The following is a 14565-nucleotide window of genomic DNA, read 5'->3' on the forward strand; positions in this document are numbered from 1 at the left end:
TTTGACATTAAAAAGTTACGGTGTTGAAAATTAGATAAAATTATCACACCAAAATTGAGAAAAAATAATTGAAAGTGCGAGTGGCTTTTTATTTTTATTTGAGACGTACGACAAATAATTAATATCAATATTTATTAAGTAGTGTATCTGGACTTTTAAAGGAAACAATTGGTATCAAAGTTGGTATGAAATAAAACTGTAGGTAATGTACATCATTTGTATTTTGTGATCTTAAAATGTTTCTAATAAACATTTTTGTTGAAATAGTCATCTAAATTATTATTTATCGATTTGTTTATTCGCACTAAAACTTTTGAACTGAAAGTTATCAACGATTGGAAAAATTTTCCCCCGTTTATAAAAATTCACCTTTGTAACAATGCACACGTAGAAAAACATTTTGATATTATTTTATTTACCAAACTTGGAGCCTAAGAATATTTACCGATACCCGATTTTTATTGATCCTTTTATTGCGCTCGACCAAATTGGCACCTTATTTGTCCCAAGGAACAAAATCTCATATTGTACTTTCAAGAACAACAAAAGAAAAGGAAAGACTATGTGTACACTAATATGGCTTCTGTAAGGAAAGCAACTGTGTACATAATGTACATGACCCTCCTGATCCTCTCTGCTTTTGTCCTTGCCTTTATACACTCAATACAATGCTGCTACTGCTTTACCTACAAGTACACGTGAGAATATTTTTCGCAGGTACAGATATAATCTACAGCAAGCGATTTTGTACATATGTTTTGAAGTTTCGTTTTTTCTGCCTATATAAAAAATTCGTAATACCAAGAAAAGTTTTTTTTTCTGTAAGCTTGAAGGCTAAGTGCCTGGTATACGTTGATACGATTTTTCACTCATGCATTATGAAATTGAATTTTCATCATCATAATAGATGTAAGTAATAGGTTTTAGTATTTAAATAGGTGAACTAATTTAAGATCTTAAATCCTTTTTTCAGATCCTGAAAAACAATGTGTTTTCAAAGTATCTTTTTACTTGTCATAAAAGTTTTTGAAAAAGTCCTACGAATGCATATCTTTAGTCAATTATGAACACTGATTGTATCACAGAACAATCTCGTGGCAAAAATTTTTAAAAAATTTAAAAACAAGTACACATTTTATTGTGTATAAAAAAAGTTAAGGCTAAAGAGATTAATTCATAGTAACCAAATTAGCTCCTTGTCTAATAAGGTAGTTCATTATCGTAAATATGCAAAGACATGTATTATTCGACTAGTTTTTTATGAGTTTCTTGCTTTTTGTTTCAGGTAAGTGCATTCAACTCTTAAACACATACCCACGAATGATGTAAAGTAAGTTTTAATATGTCTATAATTTTATCGATACAAAAATAATATTCCATAATCAGAAGGCCTCTCTTTTTATTTTTTTACCAGTAAAGAATTAGCGCGCTGTGCATGCGTTATTGTAGACAAACCGGTAGTCCTATTATGAATCAAAGAAAGCGATGAAGACGTGATGTATTCGTTTGACACGCGTACAGACTAACAATGGCATGTATTAGTAGAAAATTTTACTGAAAAAAGAATACTGCTCGCTCTAGGAAGCGATGATAGGAGCATAGAAAGGGGCAGATAACTGTACACACGGAGTGTACGAGAGAGTGGGCACTTCGTACCCTGCATTCCCAATCAAGCGCAGCTTTGGGGGTAGACTGTAGATACGTATGTCCTCTTTCTCCGTTTGGGCAAAAGAATCACCGCTGCTCAATCGTAATTCGATAAAGTGCACTGGTGACAATAACTCCTGCATATATTTTTCGGGGCTGCGTGAACGTGAAAAATAAGAGCCCCCGGTAGTAGAAAATAATTGAATATACAGGATAGCGCAGGATACGGAAAAGAAGAGTTCATGGAAAAAGATGTGTCGATCCTATTGCGTCCTGCGGAACGCGTGATTTATATCTTTTTCATCAAAGGTACGTGTGCGCGCTCGGATTGAACATTTATTATTAAAGCTCGAGTTTTTCGAGATTCGTCGGGACATATTGAAATGTCGAGGGATATTGTAATGCAACGCGCCGGAAGTCTGGTGCACGTTTCCGGCATAAAGACTTTTTGAAATAATGTATTCCAGCACAAGATATATTTCAGATTCTGGAAAGAAGTAGATTTTTTATACATAAAAAAAAAAACAGTGAGTCCCGGAACAATGTGTACTCGTGCCAAAGTTATTTCCATGCGTGCGTCGTTGTAGTGCAGCGAAAACAGTCTCAGTTTTGTGTCTCCCAAGTATCTCATCCACTACAAGTGTGAACATGTATACATTTTTACACAATTAAGTACATAGTATAAATGTAGTAATATACAAGCTGTGAGCACATTAAGCCTTTATTTTGTTTCCTTACGTCAATGTTTCTTATATGGATAGTCTGAGCTATACTGTACAGTATTTTTTTTACTTTTACTTCTATATTTGCAGTAAATTTTTACTGATTATAAAATAATATGTTTTAACTATTTCCTTAATTGTAATGATATAAGTTTGAAAAAAGGAATTATTTCATCATTTTAAATTTCGAGAGAACACAATCGTCGACTTTGAATCATTTACATGTGAGCCCACTCTCGTCCACATACACGTAACTCAACTTTCACATCCCCCTCCTCCTCAAATCTTTTTGAGTATCTCTCTATGAGAAACTCTGCTTTTCATAATATTTGCTCGCATATCTTGCAGCACATTTGACTTTCAAATGTCTATAGGCCAACCCCACTATGCCACCCGCCGAAGAGTACGAAGATCCCAGCTGTATCTCTACCTACAGTCCAACAAATCCTTACACGTGACAATAAATCAGCGTTTGCTGAAATTTTACTTGCACGTGGAGATATTTGTACAGAGATGAAGAATATCAAGGGGAAGAACGACGACCATGAGTTAAATTAAGAGATCACGTGCATATGGATGTACGTAGTATGGACTTTACGCAGACAATGTTCGCTTTCGTCTCTTGGCTTGTTTTATACGGCTAAGGGAAGAGAGATTTTTGAATACATTCGTATTCGGTCGGACGAATTTTGAGGTTTAGTTTTGGGTGTCAAGCGAGAGATGCAAATGAACACGTGTGGTCAGAACTAGTCAAAATAACACTGGACTTCCAGGTGAGGGTTTTGATTGTAAGAGATGCAATCGGCTTTTATTGTTTGACCAGTCATATAAGCTCGAGCATCGAATCGGATGACGGAGTTTATTTTCAGGAGAGAAAATAAATTAACTCTATACTTTCATGTCCAAGCTGGGGATTAGTATCGATGGATATAGCTACTGCTCGCGTTTGAAATATCGCTAGCGATAAAACAAAAAATATTTTAAATACTCGAAGGAAAAATCGTTCCTATCTAAAAAAAAACATAGGCACAGTTCGAGTATCACTTTGTTTCCATTTTTTTTCAAATCCCTTGTTCAAATATGCCATACGTCTAACGCCCCACTCTTGATCCCAATCAGAATCGTTAATCTAACAAATCGCTTTCGTCACTTGCTCTCTCCCACTTTTGCTCGTAACTCACTGAAAATTGATTATTATTTGTAACTCCCTACATGTATGTAAAAGCATCAACAGCAGAATATTGGACTGTCAATATTTCTCTCGTGCAAACTCTCACTCGCGTGTTTTTCCTCCGCACGTTAAACATACATACCCATTGCCACCTGCATCTTTTTCCTCCTCCCTTCTTTTGCTGCCTCATAAAACGGCTTGTACAAATAGCTGGAGGCTTAATTATGACGGTCGTCGTCAAGTTTCGCCCGTATTTTTCATCGTTATTATTTTTTTAAATATTTGCCTCTCGCGAGCGTCTTTTCGCGATGTGGATTTTTCTTTCGCTGACTCGGCGCGCGCCTCTTCCTTCGACCCCCTTTTTTTTACGATTCTCCTTCCCTTGCTCCCACATTTCCCTGCTTCATTAGCAATCTAGCAATACAAAAGCTTGTTGTGACTAAAGCTTAAACTTTTTTAATTAACACAGCAAAGATTGAGGTGTACTTTCTTCTTATGATAATAATTTTTTATACCAAGTATCTGTGCACCTTATTTCCCTCGATTAAGCCTCAAATTTCTCCTTGGTTCTTTATTTCTAAGATGATTGACTGTATAAAAAATTCATATTGTGACAAAATAATTAATAAAATAGTTCATCTTCCTCTCCGTTGTATGGGTTATCAACTTTACATTGATTGATTTGGTCAATCCTTCGATTCTCTGATGGTCCACACTTGAACTGATAAGAACCAACAAAATTCTCAGCCATCAACGTACGCCCTCTAAACTTACAGAAAAAGTATCCTCTAAAGTTCTAGTTAGCGTCGAAGGAAAAAAACCCCAAAAAGTGCAAGGAAAAGGGCATGACGAAGCATCGAAATGAGTAAAAGATTCTCAAGCAGAAAAGTTTCTTCAATCCCGGCTTCTTTCCCCTTCGAGGTTGTAGTACACACCTCGACATTCGAAACTTGGTGATCTTCGAAGTTAATAAATTTCTCTCTCTTTTTTTTCTGTTTCTGTACTCATTCCACCTCCCATCGTCAACGTCTGACTGTTGAATGGCAAACTTTTTTTTAACAGCCCCATTGCCACTGCTGCACAGCATTTTTGAGACACCCAGGAAAGAGGAAGAAAGGGATTTGAAGAAAAAAAGTTTCCGCACTCTCACGCTTTCTATCTCTACCTTTTTTTTTTATGTACTATTTTTGCCGTACGTATAGACAACGTTGCAAGTAGTGGTGTCGGGAGAAAAAAACTTGGCTTTTTCGAGGCTCGCACGAAAGAGGAGAGGAAAAGAGAGGATCAAAAAAATACTTGGGCAAGGGTTTTGTTTATACAGCAGCGAGTGAACGGGCTCATTTGGTGTAAGTTTTTTTTTTGGGGTGGATAAGTTACGCTGTCCTGGATTAAATTTTTATGTCACGCTGGAATTAATTTTCGCCTTTGTTGAATTTACTAAAACTTCAGTTAATCCGCGCACTAGAGCGTTTTAGCAAGAAGCACAAAACTTTTATCGGGCCAATATTTTATTCAAATTTTTCTTCAACATCAATTAGTATTAAATGTTTGAAACAAATTCTTGGTTAGATAGAGCATATTTTATTAAAAAACATATTGACATTTAGTCAGACTTAGTTGACTAAACATTTGAAGCACAAATATGTGAACGTAATAAAGTCTTTACATTTTGGTGAATTTTAAAAAAAATATATAGTATATTATACATCAATTCTTAAGTATAACACTGGTTTTTGACATTACGATGTAGCTTTAATACCATTACGGACGTATGAGCCATCAGTTGATTATGTAACATCTAAAAACCCCTCCTATATTTCTTGAAACACTAATAAAAATTCAAGTTCGTTTCCAATTTAGGTTTAAAACTCACCTGATTTAACAAATTATTTTCTACCAAGCTTCTAAGATTTTACTAAAATTTATAAACTTCATAGACCCTAGCAAAGAAAATAAAAAAAATAACGAAAGCATATCTCATGAAAGCCTTGACATAGTTGAACATTTTTTTACTGTAAAATGACAATCTAGAGCACGTATAAGAGGACATAGGAGAAAAAATAATGTAGAAAGGGGGATTTGAATAAGTTACGAGGCTCTTGAATTATGACAGATTCGGTTAGCGTACTACTAGCAAGAGAATTTGGTCGTAAAATCACAGGTGGACTACGAGCCATAACCTACCACCATCGCCAGTCTCAAGAGAACAGGAATTACTTTTTAAGAGTTAGGAACAAGGAAGAGCCAACGAGTTCTCAGATCCGTGTGTCATGGAGAGTCCATAAAAATCTTTAACGATCTCATGGCCATCTTCTAGAGCACTTGCCCTGCCACTTCGGTTCCTGCTAACGTTGAACGGGTTGGTCTTTTACATCGACAGGATGAAGATTGCATTGACAAGAAAAACTAGTAAACATTTTGGAAAAGATTTTTATCAATGGATTTGGAGGATAATTACAGGAGAAAATACTTTTTAATTTTTAGATAATTTGTCCAAATACTTGATGTTACCACGGCGATAAGGTATATTAAAATATACTTTATAAGAACAAAGACTTGAAGATTCTTACTTATCAGTTTTACTGATTGATACAAACTCCTTTTTTTTTGCTCTATTGAAAATCACTTGATGATAATCTAACTTTTCCTTAACAAAGTCTGAAGTCCCAGAAGCACCTAAATTTTAAATAGTGCCTTACTTCGGTTCAGCTGCTCTTGAGTAGCATTGGAACATCTCACACCCTGTACATTTGATAGGAGTTAAGTATGTATACGTCGTACACGTCAAAGGGCTTGTCGTTTCGCCATTGTACTGGACATTCGTTTTTTGTCTAGTGTTGCATACGAATTTTTGTCACCTTTTCGGACCGGATAAGACTAAAATTTAAGCTAAAATAAAATCTCATTGCTGGACAAAAATGTCTATGTCTTAGACTTCCATTCAATAGTCGTGGTGATTTAGCAACGTGCAACAGATTATCCGCAGAATTCAGCTTGTTTGATAGAATATCCGTCAAAGGCATTCTAAGTAAATATAGGATCGAATAATTCGTTCAACTTCCGTAAAAATTAAATATTAATTCAACACAGTCTCATAAGCAACTAAAATAGATGCCTCTTAACGCATGCCCAGACTCACGAGAATAGCTATACCTGATAAGGTTACCCTCAACTTTGTATGTTTTTCCTCTGTGGTACATCATCCCTTTACGGCATCAACCAAAGGCTTGCCTCCTGCTTTTTTAAATATTTTTTTTCGCTCTTATGCCAAGGTATTTCACTTGCAATACGTAAACTCGCATCTCTTTGAGTTACCTTTTGACAGCGTCTCGAGACATCGACTTTACTTGTAAAAAAATCGAGCACAAACCTTCCAAGAGCAAAGGGAAGGGAAAAAAATAAGCCTTAACGAGCCACGTCATTTATTGCTAGCTGCTAGGCTCCATAATACGTGCAAACGTGTGTGTATACGGCGGATAAAGGCCCCCCACTTCCACCCTCTGAGCTTGATTGGGTTTTATCTGGGCTTGTTTCTTCGCTCGCTTTGAGACGATGTTTGTAGTCTGAAAAAAATCCATCAGCTTTAGCCTTCCATTACACGAGGATGCGTCAGGGTATTTTTTTCGTCTATGCGAATCAGCCCCACTCATTGCATGCAGACTTTACTTTCTACCTTGAAACATTTGAATACGTATTTTTTAAATGTTTTTATTGAAGAGAACATCTGGTTGATTTATTTGGTGAATTTATTGCGAGCCTTGACTTTATTATGAAAATAACTAAACTTGCTTGACACGTCTTCAATTCTAAATGAATAAGGGATGATATTAATTTACGCTCTACGGACGTAACTCCATGAATTTTGTACAACTTTCCGACATAAACGTGTAGAAGATTCAAAATTTTACAGTTACGTCTATCAAGCATAACAAAATTGAATAGTCATGATATTAAAGAAAACAAAATAAAAAATTCATCGGTGGAATACAGTTTTGTATTAGAATAGGTTGTTTGACTTTTCATTCTCTTGAAATCATTACTTGTCTTTCCAAATTGATTTTCTGTCACATAGTACTGTTCCTATTCTGTTAAGTCACTGTGCACCCTCATCACCTCAACTAAACGTGCTAATTTAATCATATGACTCGAATACACACAATCGGCCCACTAAACAATCTTACTGGATGGAAAAATGTTCTCTTTTTCTGAAGCATCCGGAAAGAGAAGGAACATTTCTCCAAGCTCCCTTTGGAAACCCTTTCAAATATTGGACGTGATTAGATTCAGTACATTCCGATTTAAAGTTTTTCTCTCTCCCTCTCTCTTCGAAAATGTGTGGGGACTAGGGAGAAGAGAAAAGCTGCCGTGACATGTTCGTGCGACTAATTTCCGGGTTTGATTAAGAAGCTGGGACGGAGGCAAGGGATGATCGAAAGGGTTACTTTTTGTTGTACCAGTAGTGGGGGGAATGGAAAAGAGGCGTGGCTGCATAAAGGACCTCTTGGCAGCCTTTTTCGAGCAGCTTGATTTATCGAAACTGCAAAAAGACCAATGTGAGGAAAAAAAAAAAAAGTGGAAGGGAGCTTATACAAGCCCTCTAATTAAATATAATCGACGGTTAGTTCCCGGCAAAATTTGGGACGATGGGTGAGGCGGGTTTTTTCCTCATTTAATCCTCCTCTTTGTTTTTCCGAGCACGATGAGATTTCGAAGACAGTCTCTCGCTCCGCGTCGATTAATTACGGGGGAGTTTGTGGGGACGCGGAATTTTTTGCAGTCGGCATAGTCACTCGGTAGTAATTAGCTTAGATTCCGTGACTGCGGATTTTTTTCCTCTTTGCTGGGACTCCCCGATTTTATCGCTTGAAAATGAAAAGAAGTATAGGCAGAACTCAACGGAAAATAGAATGAAAACTGGTCGTTTGGTTTAATTGACTAAGTGGGTTCACTAAAGAAACAAATCTGAAGGAATGAAGGAAGTTTTTAAAACCAATAATAAGTATTTGGCAATGATGAAGATTTTTTAAGGATTTTGGAAATTTTTATCCACTTTATTTTAATTAATGAAACACTTGCTTCTCTAAGGAAATTAAGGTAATTACCACGGCTTGGGCTGATTACAAGGACTTCTTTTGAATTAAAAGGTACCGCTTAGGTGCGCCTTCGTTTCGCAAAGCTCTCGAGTATCCACTTGATACTTTTCACATTTCTAAGCTTCTTAATGTATTACCGTGCTGAGGTACAGGTATTTATTCTTCCACTTGAAAGATTAAAGTGAAAAGGGTATAAGAAATTACTTGCACTTATTGAAGCATTGAAAAGGTAGTTAGATAACCGTGTGAAATGCATATTTTATGATACACAGAGTTGTTTTTTTAAATTTATTTATTAGCGTTACTTATCAGCTCGTGTAAAGCAAAAAATAAACATAAACAGCGACAGTCATATATTCCTTACAAACAAATAATTTTATTTTACTTTTTTATGACTCATTTCAAATTAAATACATACTATTTCTTGAAGGACAACTGACTAAGAAATTTCAAGACTATTTACCAAACTTAATTAAAAACAAAAAGAGATTTAATCCTTTGAGCCAACAAACTGTCAATCACTATACAAGTGCAACGCTAACACTTGCAATTTAGAGCTTTGGATGGGTTATTTGATTTCCAATTAAGAGCTTAAACGATTCTCAATTTGCAAATAAATGTGTATTGAGTGACGGAATAACAAAATGCCTCAACGCCATTACGAAGGTGCTTCAATTCGTGCGTTATTTACACAAATTATTTCTAATTATAACTTAATGGAAAAAAATGTCAAGTTACTTTAATTGTTTCGATCAACTTTCGTAGTCCAAGCATTAACAAGCACAACAAAATGTTATGCTTCTCCTTTAAAGTTAAAAACTCCTTACAACTTTAGTTATTAAAGATGAAAAAAAAACTCCACAGTTAACACCGAACGACACGATAAATTCAGATTAGTTTTTTCAGCAGCCACATAATGTCCGAGTAATGCAATTTTCAATCCTTTGTTCCTTTCCCTCGATACAACATACATACACCAGACGCGATTTCGGCAAGGCCGTAGGCATGGCAAATTCATCGTGCGCACGTCACCACACCAATGGCTTTTGTCTTCATCTGCCCTATTTAATTTTTCCTTGTCGTTGTCACCTCCTGCAAGTCGCCAGGGAACCAAGGTACCCATGAAATAACAACGGGTCCTGATTGCACCTTGCATTTCTACGTACGATTTCTCGGCTGGCTGTGAGATACTAATGGCATAGTTGCATAAATAACCAGCCACATACACTCTCATTTTCCCTATATCTCTCCACCTTCGCTGCGCGCGTATTATGCATTGTGTACCATGTTGTCTGTACTTTCGAATAGAGCAGCATGCAAGCTCGTGGGTTTAAGTAGCTATGGAGTTTTAGTGAATCGAAACACCAACAACAAACCAGTTCCAAAGAGAGAGAGAAAGAGAGTTTTACTCGACTTTTGATCGTAAACGGTGTGTACTACGTTTGTTTTTAAAGTGTCGAGCAATAAAATGTGTACATTTCTGAACGGTTTTCATTTAAATGAACGCATAGTCATAAAACCTTAATTTAAATATGCTCCAAATTGAAAAATTAATCTTCTTTTGCTTGTCGTGTAAATGTAAATTTAGCGTTTTCCAAGTATGACATGTCAATTAGCCCTCATTTAAAAATCATTTAAACATACTGTGTCAGTGTGTATCTAAATCGACCTATTTTAAGCCTTATAAAGTACTGAGGTGCTTTACGCATTAATTGTAAAAACGAAAAAGGTTGCCATCAATAAATCCCGATGTACATGACTGAATAACTACCCAGCACTTAACGACTTGCATAACGAACAAGAGCAAGAGATAAAGTAATTATCACCTCAAAGCTCATGTAAAGTGCACAGTTGTAGTGATCCTCAGGACTCCGTCGTTTCTTCTTTTTGCTCAGCTAACCCTTCACTCGTTGGATCCAGAAATAGATTCATGCTATCTGCAGTACTACTCCGACGTCGGCTTATCGTAAATTACTCAACTGTAGAGGATTGGAGGCTATGGATAAATAATACTTCCTTACTCATGGAAAGTATTCCTATCGTGTAATAAAAAATAATCGCTAGAATGCATTTTTCTGTGTATGAGTTATTGCACTCGAGTATTCGAACAAGAAAATTGAGGAAACTGAACAAAAAAAAAATTATTTATACTATTGTGTAAATAGGAATAGTTAAAAATCACTTGTTGTCAGCACATTGTAACAATATCTGTTGCTTCGAGCCGATGTGTCGTTAGCTTTGTCTATAATTGTAAAGACTCGTCCTGTATCCATTTGCGTACAATAAAAAAAAAGGTAACAAGAGCGTTTACGTAGAGAGATTAAAAGGGTTTTGTCAAACATGTACGCTTTCCTGCGTTCCAGATTTGTTGACAAATAGCCTTTTTGCACACAAAGTCCCTCTCTCGATTTACCTTTCACGTCTCCCGAATTTATCCCCGAAATCCTTTTTCCATACGTATACATGAGTTACGTGTGTACATGAACGTGGATGTAGATAAGAAAAGTACCGAGCAGTTGAAAAATTTCCCCCAATATGAAACAACGGCTGGTCGATTTCATTGCTGGTAGAAATGGTGGAGTATTTTTGTGACAAAGTTCCTTGGACTTACAAGGAGATACTGTATGCGTTGAGTTATAAGCACTGAAAGTTACAATAATAACGCTTTGTACAGCCTTTATATGTAATTATATTTTTAATATTGTACAAAACACATGATAGAGGTATTTTGAATTAGGAAACAGTCAAAATTTTTTCTTGAGACACAAGGCATATTAATTTGTGTGATCACTTATTTGGCTTCTATTATATATGGAATTGGAAAATTGAAAGATTAATAAGTTACAAAAAAATTGCATTCATGATTATTATAATATTTGTTTACTGCAATCAATTCATTGGCCTCAAACAACATCACCTTTTCTGTTACTTGTAAAAAAAATTTTAACAGAGATTTACTTCTGCAATCATAAATTACTTCTATGATTAGACGCTCTAAACTTGTCTAAATAAATGAGGTCAATAATGATTGTTTCAACTTCATTAACTCATCAATGTCCCTCTTTTATGACTGACTCGAAAATAATTTTAAATAATGTACTAGTAAATTGATGTTTTATTGCTTATTGATGCTTATTGATCTAATAGAATCTTTTGTGTAAGATCCTAACCGCAGGGCTACTATCTTGACATAGCCAGAAAGGAAGCTTAAAAAACTACTTTGAGGCTTCATTATCATAAGTGTTTCTAAATACATTTTAAAGACTTATATAAAAGAAAATACAAACGAAGCCTCTATACTCATATGTTAAAGAATCTCGGTGTCTCATTCAAAACTACTTACAGTCAGTGGTAAAAGAAATCAGTGTTCTTGGAATGCATTCAGTGCACGTTCGTTCGAAGACTTATCTCATTTTTCAAGCAATGAATAAGCAACGGACCTTAGATACGAGCTGTTCCGGAATAATTTTTGATTCAACACCTCTTACCGAAAATTCAGATGCATAGCTGCGTGGTAGTATAATCAGCAGATATCTTACCCTCGTATATATATCCACTCGCTTTCCTCGGAAAATTTCCACGCGTATGAGGCTATTCCCGCATACAGACGAAGAGCCAAAAGCTGTGGCTTATATACTGCCAGCTCATTTCAAGCGATTATGAATAACGATCATCTAAATCCTAGATTATCTTTGGGATCCTACCGCATTTTCCAATTGAAAAGAATGCACGATTAATACATTTTTTCTCCCCCACTTGTGTATCAGTTATCCATCTATCCACTTTGCTTAATAGTAAAGATATCGATTGAGTTAAAGAGTCATCATTCTTGACCTTCAAAATGATAAAATGACATACTGATACTAACACGTGCTCAGTAAGGCGAATAATACCTATATTTTTGAAACGATCCACGTAATATGTATTGTAAGCCTCTAATTTAGTTCTAATACTCTGTGAATACGACGATTATCATGTACATGATGATGATGACACGTATACTTATGATGATTTGTATAATTATGTACCGATATTTTGGCAATATATTAATGAGACGTTAAAAGATAAAATATAATGGAAAAGATAATGTAACGACATGTTTCATCCAAAAACACGTATAAAAAAACAAAGTATCACTAAATGGTGTAAACATATAATGTTAAATTTTTGTGTTACAGAGGATGAAGATGAGGAAAGTGGGAAACCAAACAAACTCGCTGGATCCACAGGCCATGAATTCTCGAGTGTTTGTTGGTAACCTCAACACTTTTCAGTGCAGCAAAACAGACGTCGAGCGAATATTTCAGAGATACGGCAGATTAGCAGGTGTGCATATTGACTAACATACATCTCATTTTTCAGTTTCTCTTATTTTCACTTAATTTTTGGCTTGTATTATTGATATTTCTTACGGAGTAACGCAACCCAATGATTATAATTATTATCACAATTCAACCAAGAAATATGTCCAGTTTACTTGGTAGTGCAATCATTGGTGTTTGTGGTCTGTACTATATCTTACGTTTACATGGACTGCGGTTATCGTATTCACTCGACTGGGCGCCTAATCCAACTCGAAATAATTCGAGAGTGAGAAACTCTCTGTTGTTATTCTGTTGCGTTACCGCAGAAAGGTCATGTTGAACTACCATCTTTCCTTTTCCCTTCTATTCGCAAATCTATTGTATCTTATTTGTGGCTTGTGAACTTTAAAGTTCTCGTATTTTTAACAGTTTAATATGTTGTTTGTTTAATACAGTTTATTAGCTGCCAAACAAGAATATTACCAATTTATGTTTGGTGACTCCGCGTCTGGTCATGTTGCACCACTCTATGGTTTTCCATTTATTACACCCAGTGTATGACCATTTAATATTTTATTTTATTTATTTTTTTTTGCTCTTGATAACCTCTACAAACGCACCAATAATCCTTTTTCTATTATACACATCGTAAAAGTGATTGTTTTTAGTATTAATCTGTGAAAACTTATAGCTCATCACTTATCCTCTTAATAGAAAGATTTATAGATAAGGTTGTTTTTCTAATCCAAGATATCTTCATAAATGGCATACTAATTTATTCCATTTGAAAATTATTCTCATAAAAAGGTAAAAATGTCATATTTTTGGTAAAAAACAAATATACGTATCATAGTACGTCAATAATTTTTATCATATAGATGTATATAACCAAGACCTCCCATGACTGGGGTCAGCCACGCCTGCCACTAGCTGATAAACAGCTTACTCATACACATCCTCCCATTTTCTGTACATTTATTCCTTTTTCTCTACCTCTTTTTTTCGCTTCACCAACGAGATTGCTTGAGAAAATAAGGCTATGGCAAGGCCGACAAACAAGTGCTTTTGCAGCTCCGTTTAAAATAATTTGTTTACTTTTTTCAGTACTTCCTGTAACATGTCCGACATTTGTGATAAAGTATAAAATAAGCTGAGAACTGCCAATAAATTGATTTCTAAAGTTTGATGATAATACTTAGTAAAAATAGTAAAAATAAATTTTTGGTTTTGTCTTCAGGTATATCTATGCACAAAGGATACGCTTTCGTGCAGTTCACAAATCCCTTCGATGCCCGTAGTGCCTGCCTCGGTGAAGATGGCCGTACAGTCCTTAGTCAAATTCTCGGTGAGTCTTCCATTATAATTTTAATTATATCAATTACCCGACGCAACCAAGAAAATGTTTCAGGAAAAAAACTATAAAAAATGTAGTCGTAGCTTTCTTGATGGACACGACTGACAATCAGTAAAAGTGAAGCTTTAGCGAGGAGAATAAGAGGGTAACAAAAGACAGATTTAGTAGAAATATTAAATCAAATATCTTTACAGCATGGAATTGATGGAAATGTGGTAGTCTTGAGCTATTATTTTTAGTTTTAAATCCTATGGCTATCCAATATACTCTTAAA

The 14565-nt window shown here is 35.4% G+C and overlaps 1 protein-coding gene across 1 annotated transcript in view; it reads left to right on the forward strand.

Moving 5' to 3' along the window:
* The first annotated feature begins 12814 nt into the window (after positions 1-12814).
* LOC106637852 (uncharacterized) overlaps positions 12815-14565 on the forward strand; it is a 144893-nt gene continuing 143142 nt past the window's right edge. Inside the window, exons 1-2 of the mRNA XM_089594808.1 lie at positions 12815-12959; positions 14175-14282. Coding sequence (XP_089450934.1) covers positions 12815-12959; positions 14175-14282 — 253 coding nt within the window. The remainder of the gene's footprint in view (positions 12960-14174; positions 14283-14565) is intronic.

Source organism: Copidosoma floridanum, unplaced genomic scaffold, assembly GCF_036245765.1.
Source record: "Copidosoma floridanum isolate Cflo_tuat_1 unplaced genomic scaffold, Cflo_Japanese_pri ptg000021l, whole genome shotgun sequence".
Classification (NCBI taxonomy): Eukaryota; Metazoa; Arthropoda; class Insecta; order Hymenoptera; family Encyrtidae; genus Copidosoma; species Copidosoma floridanum.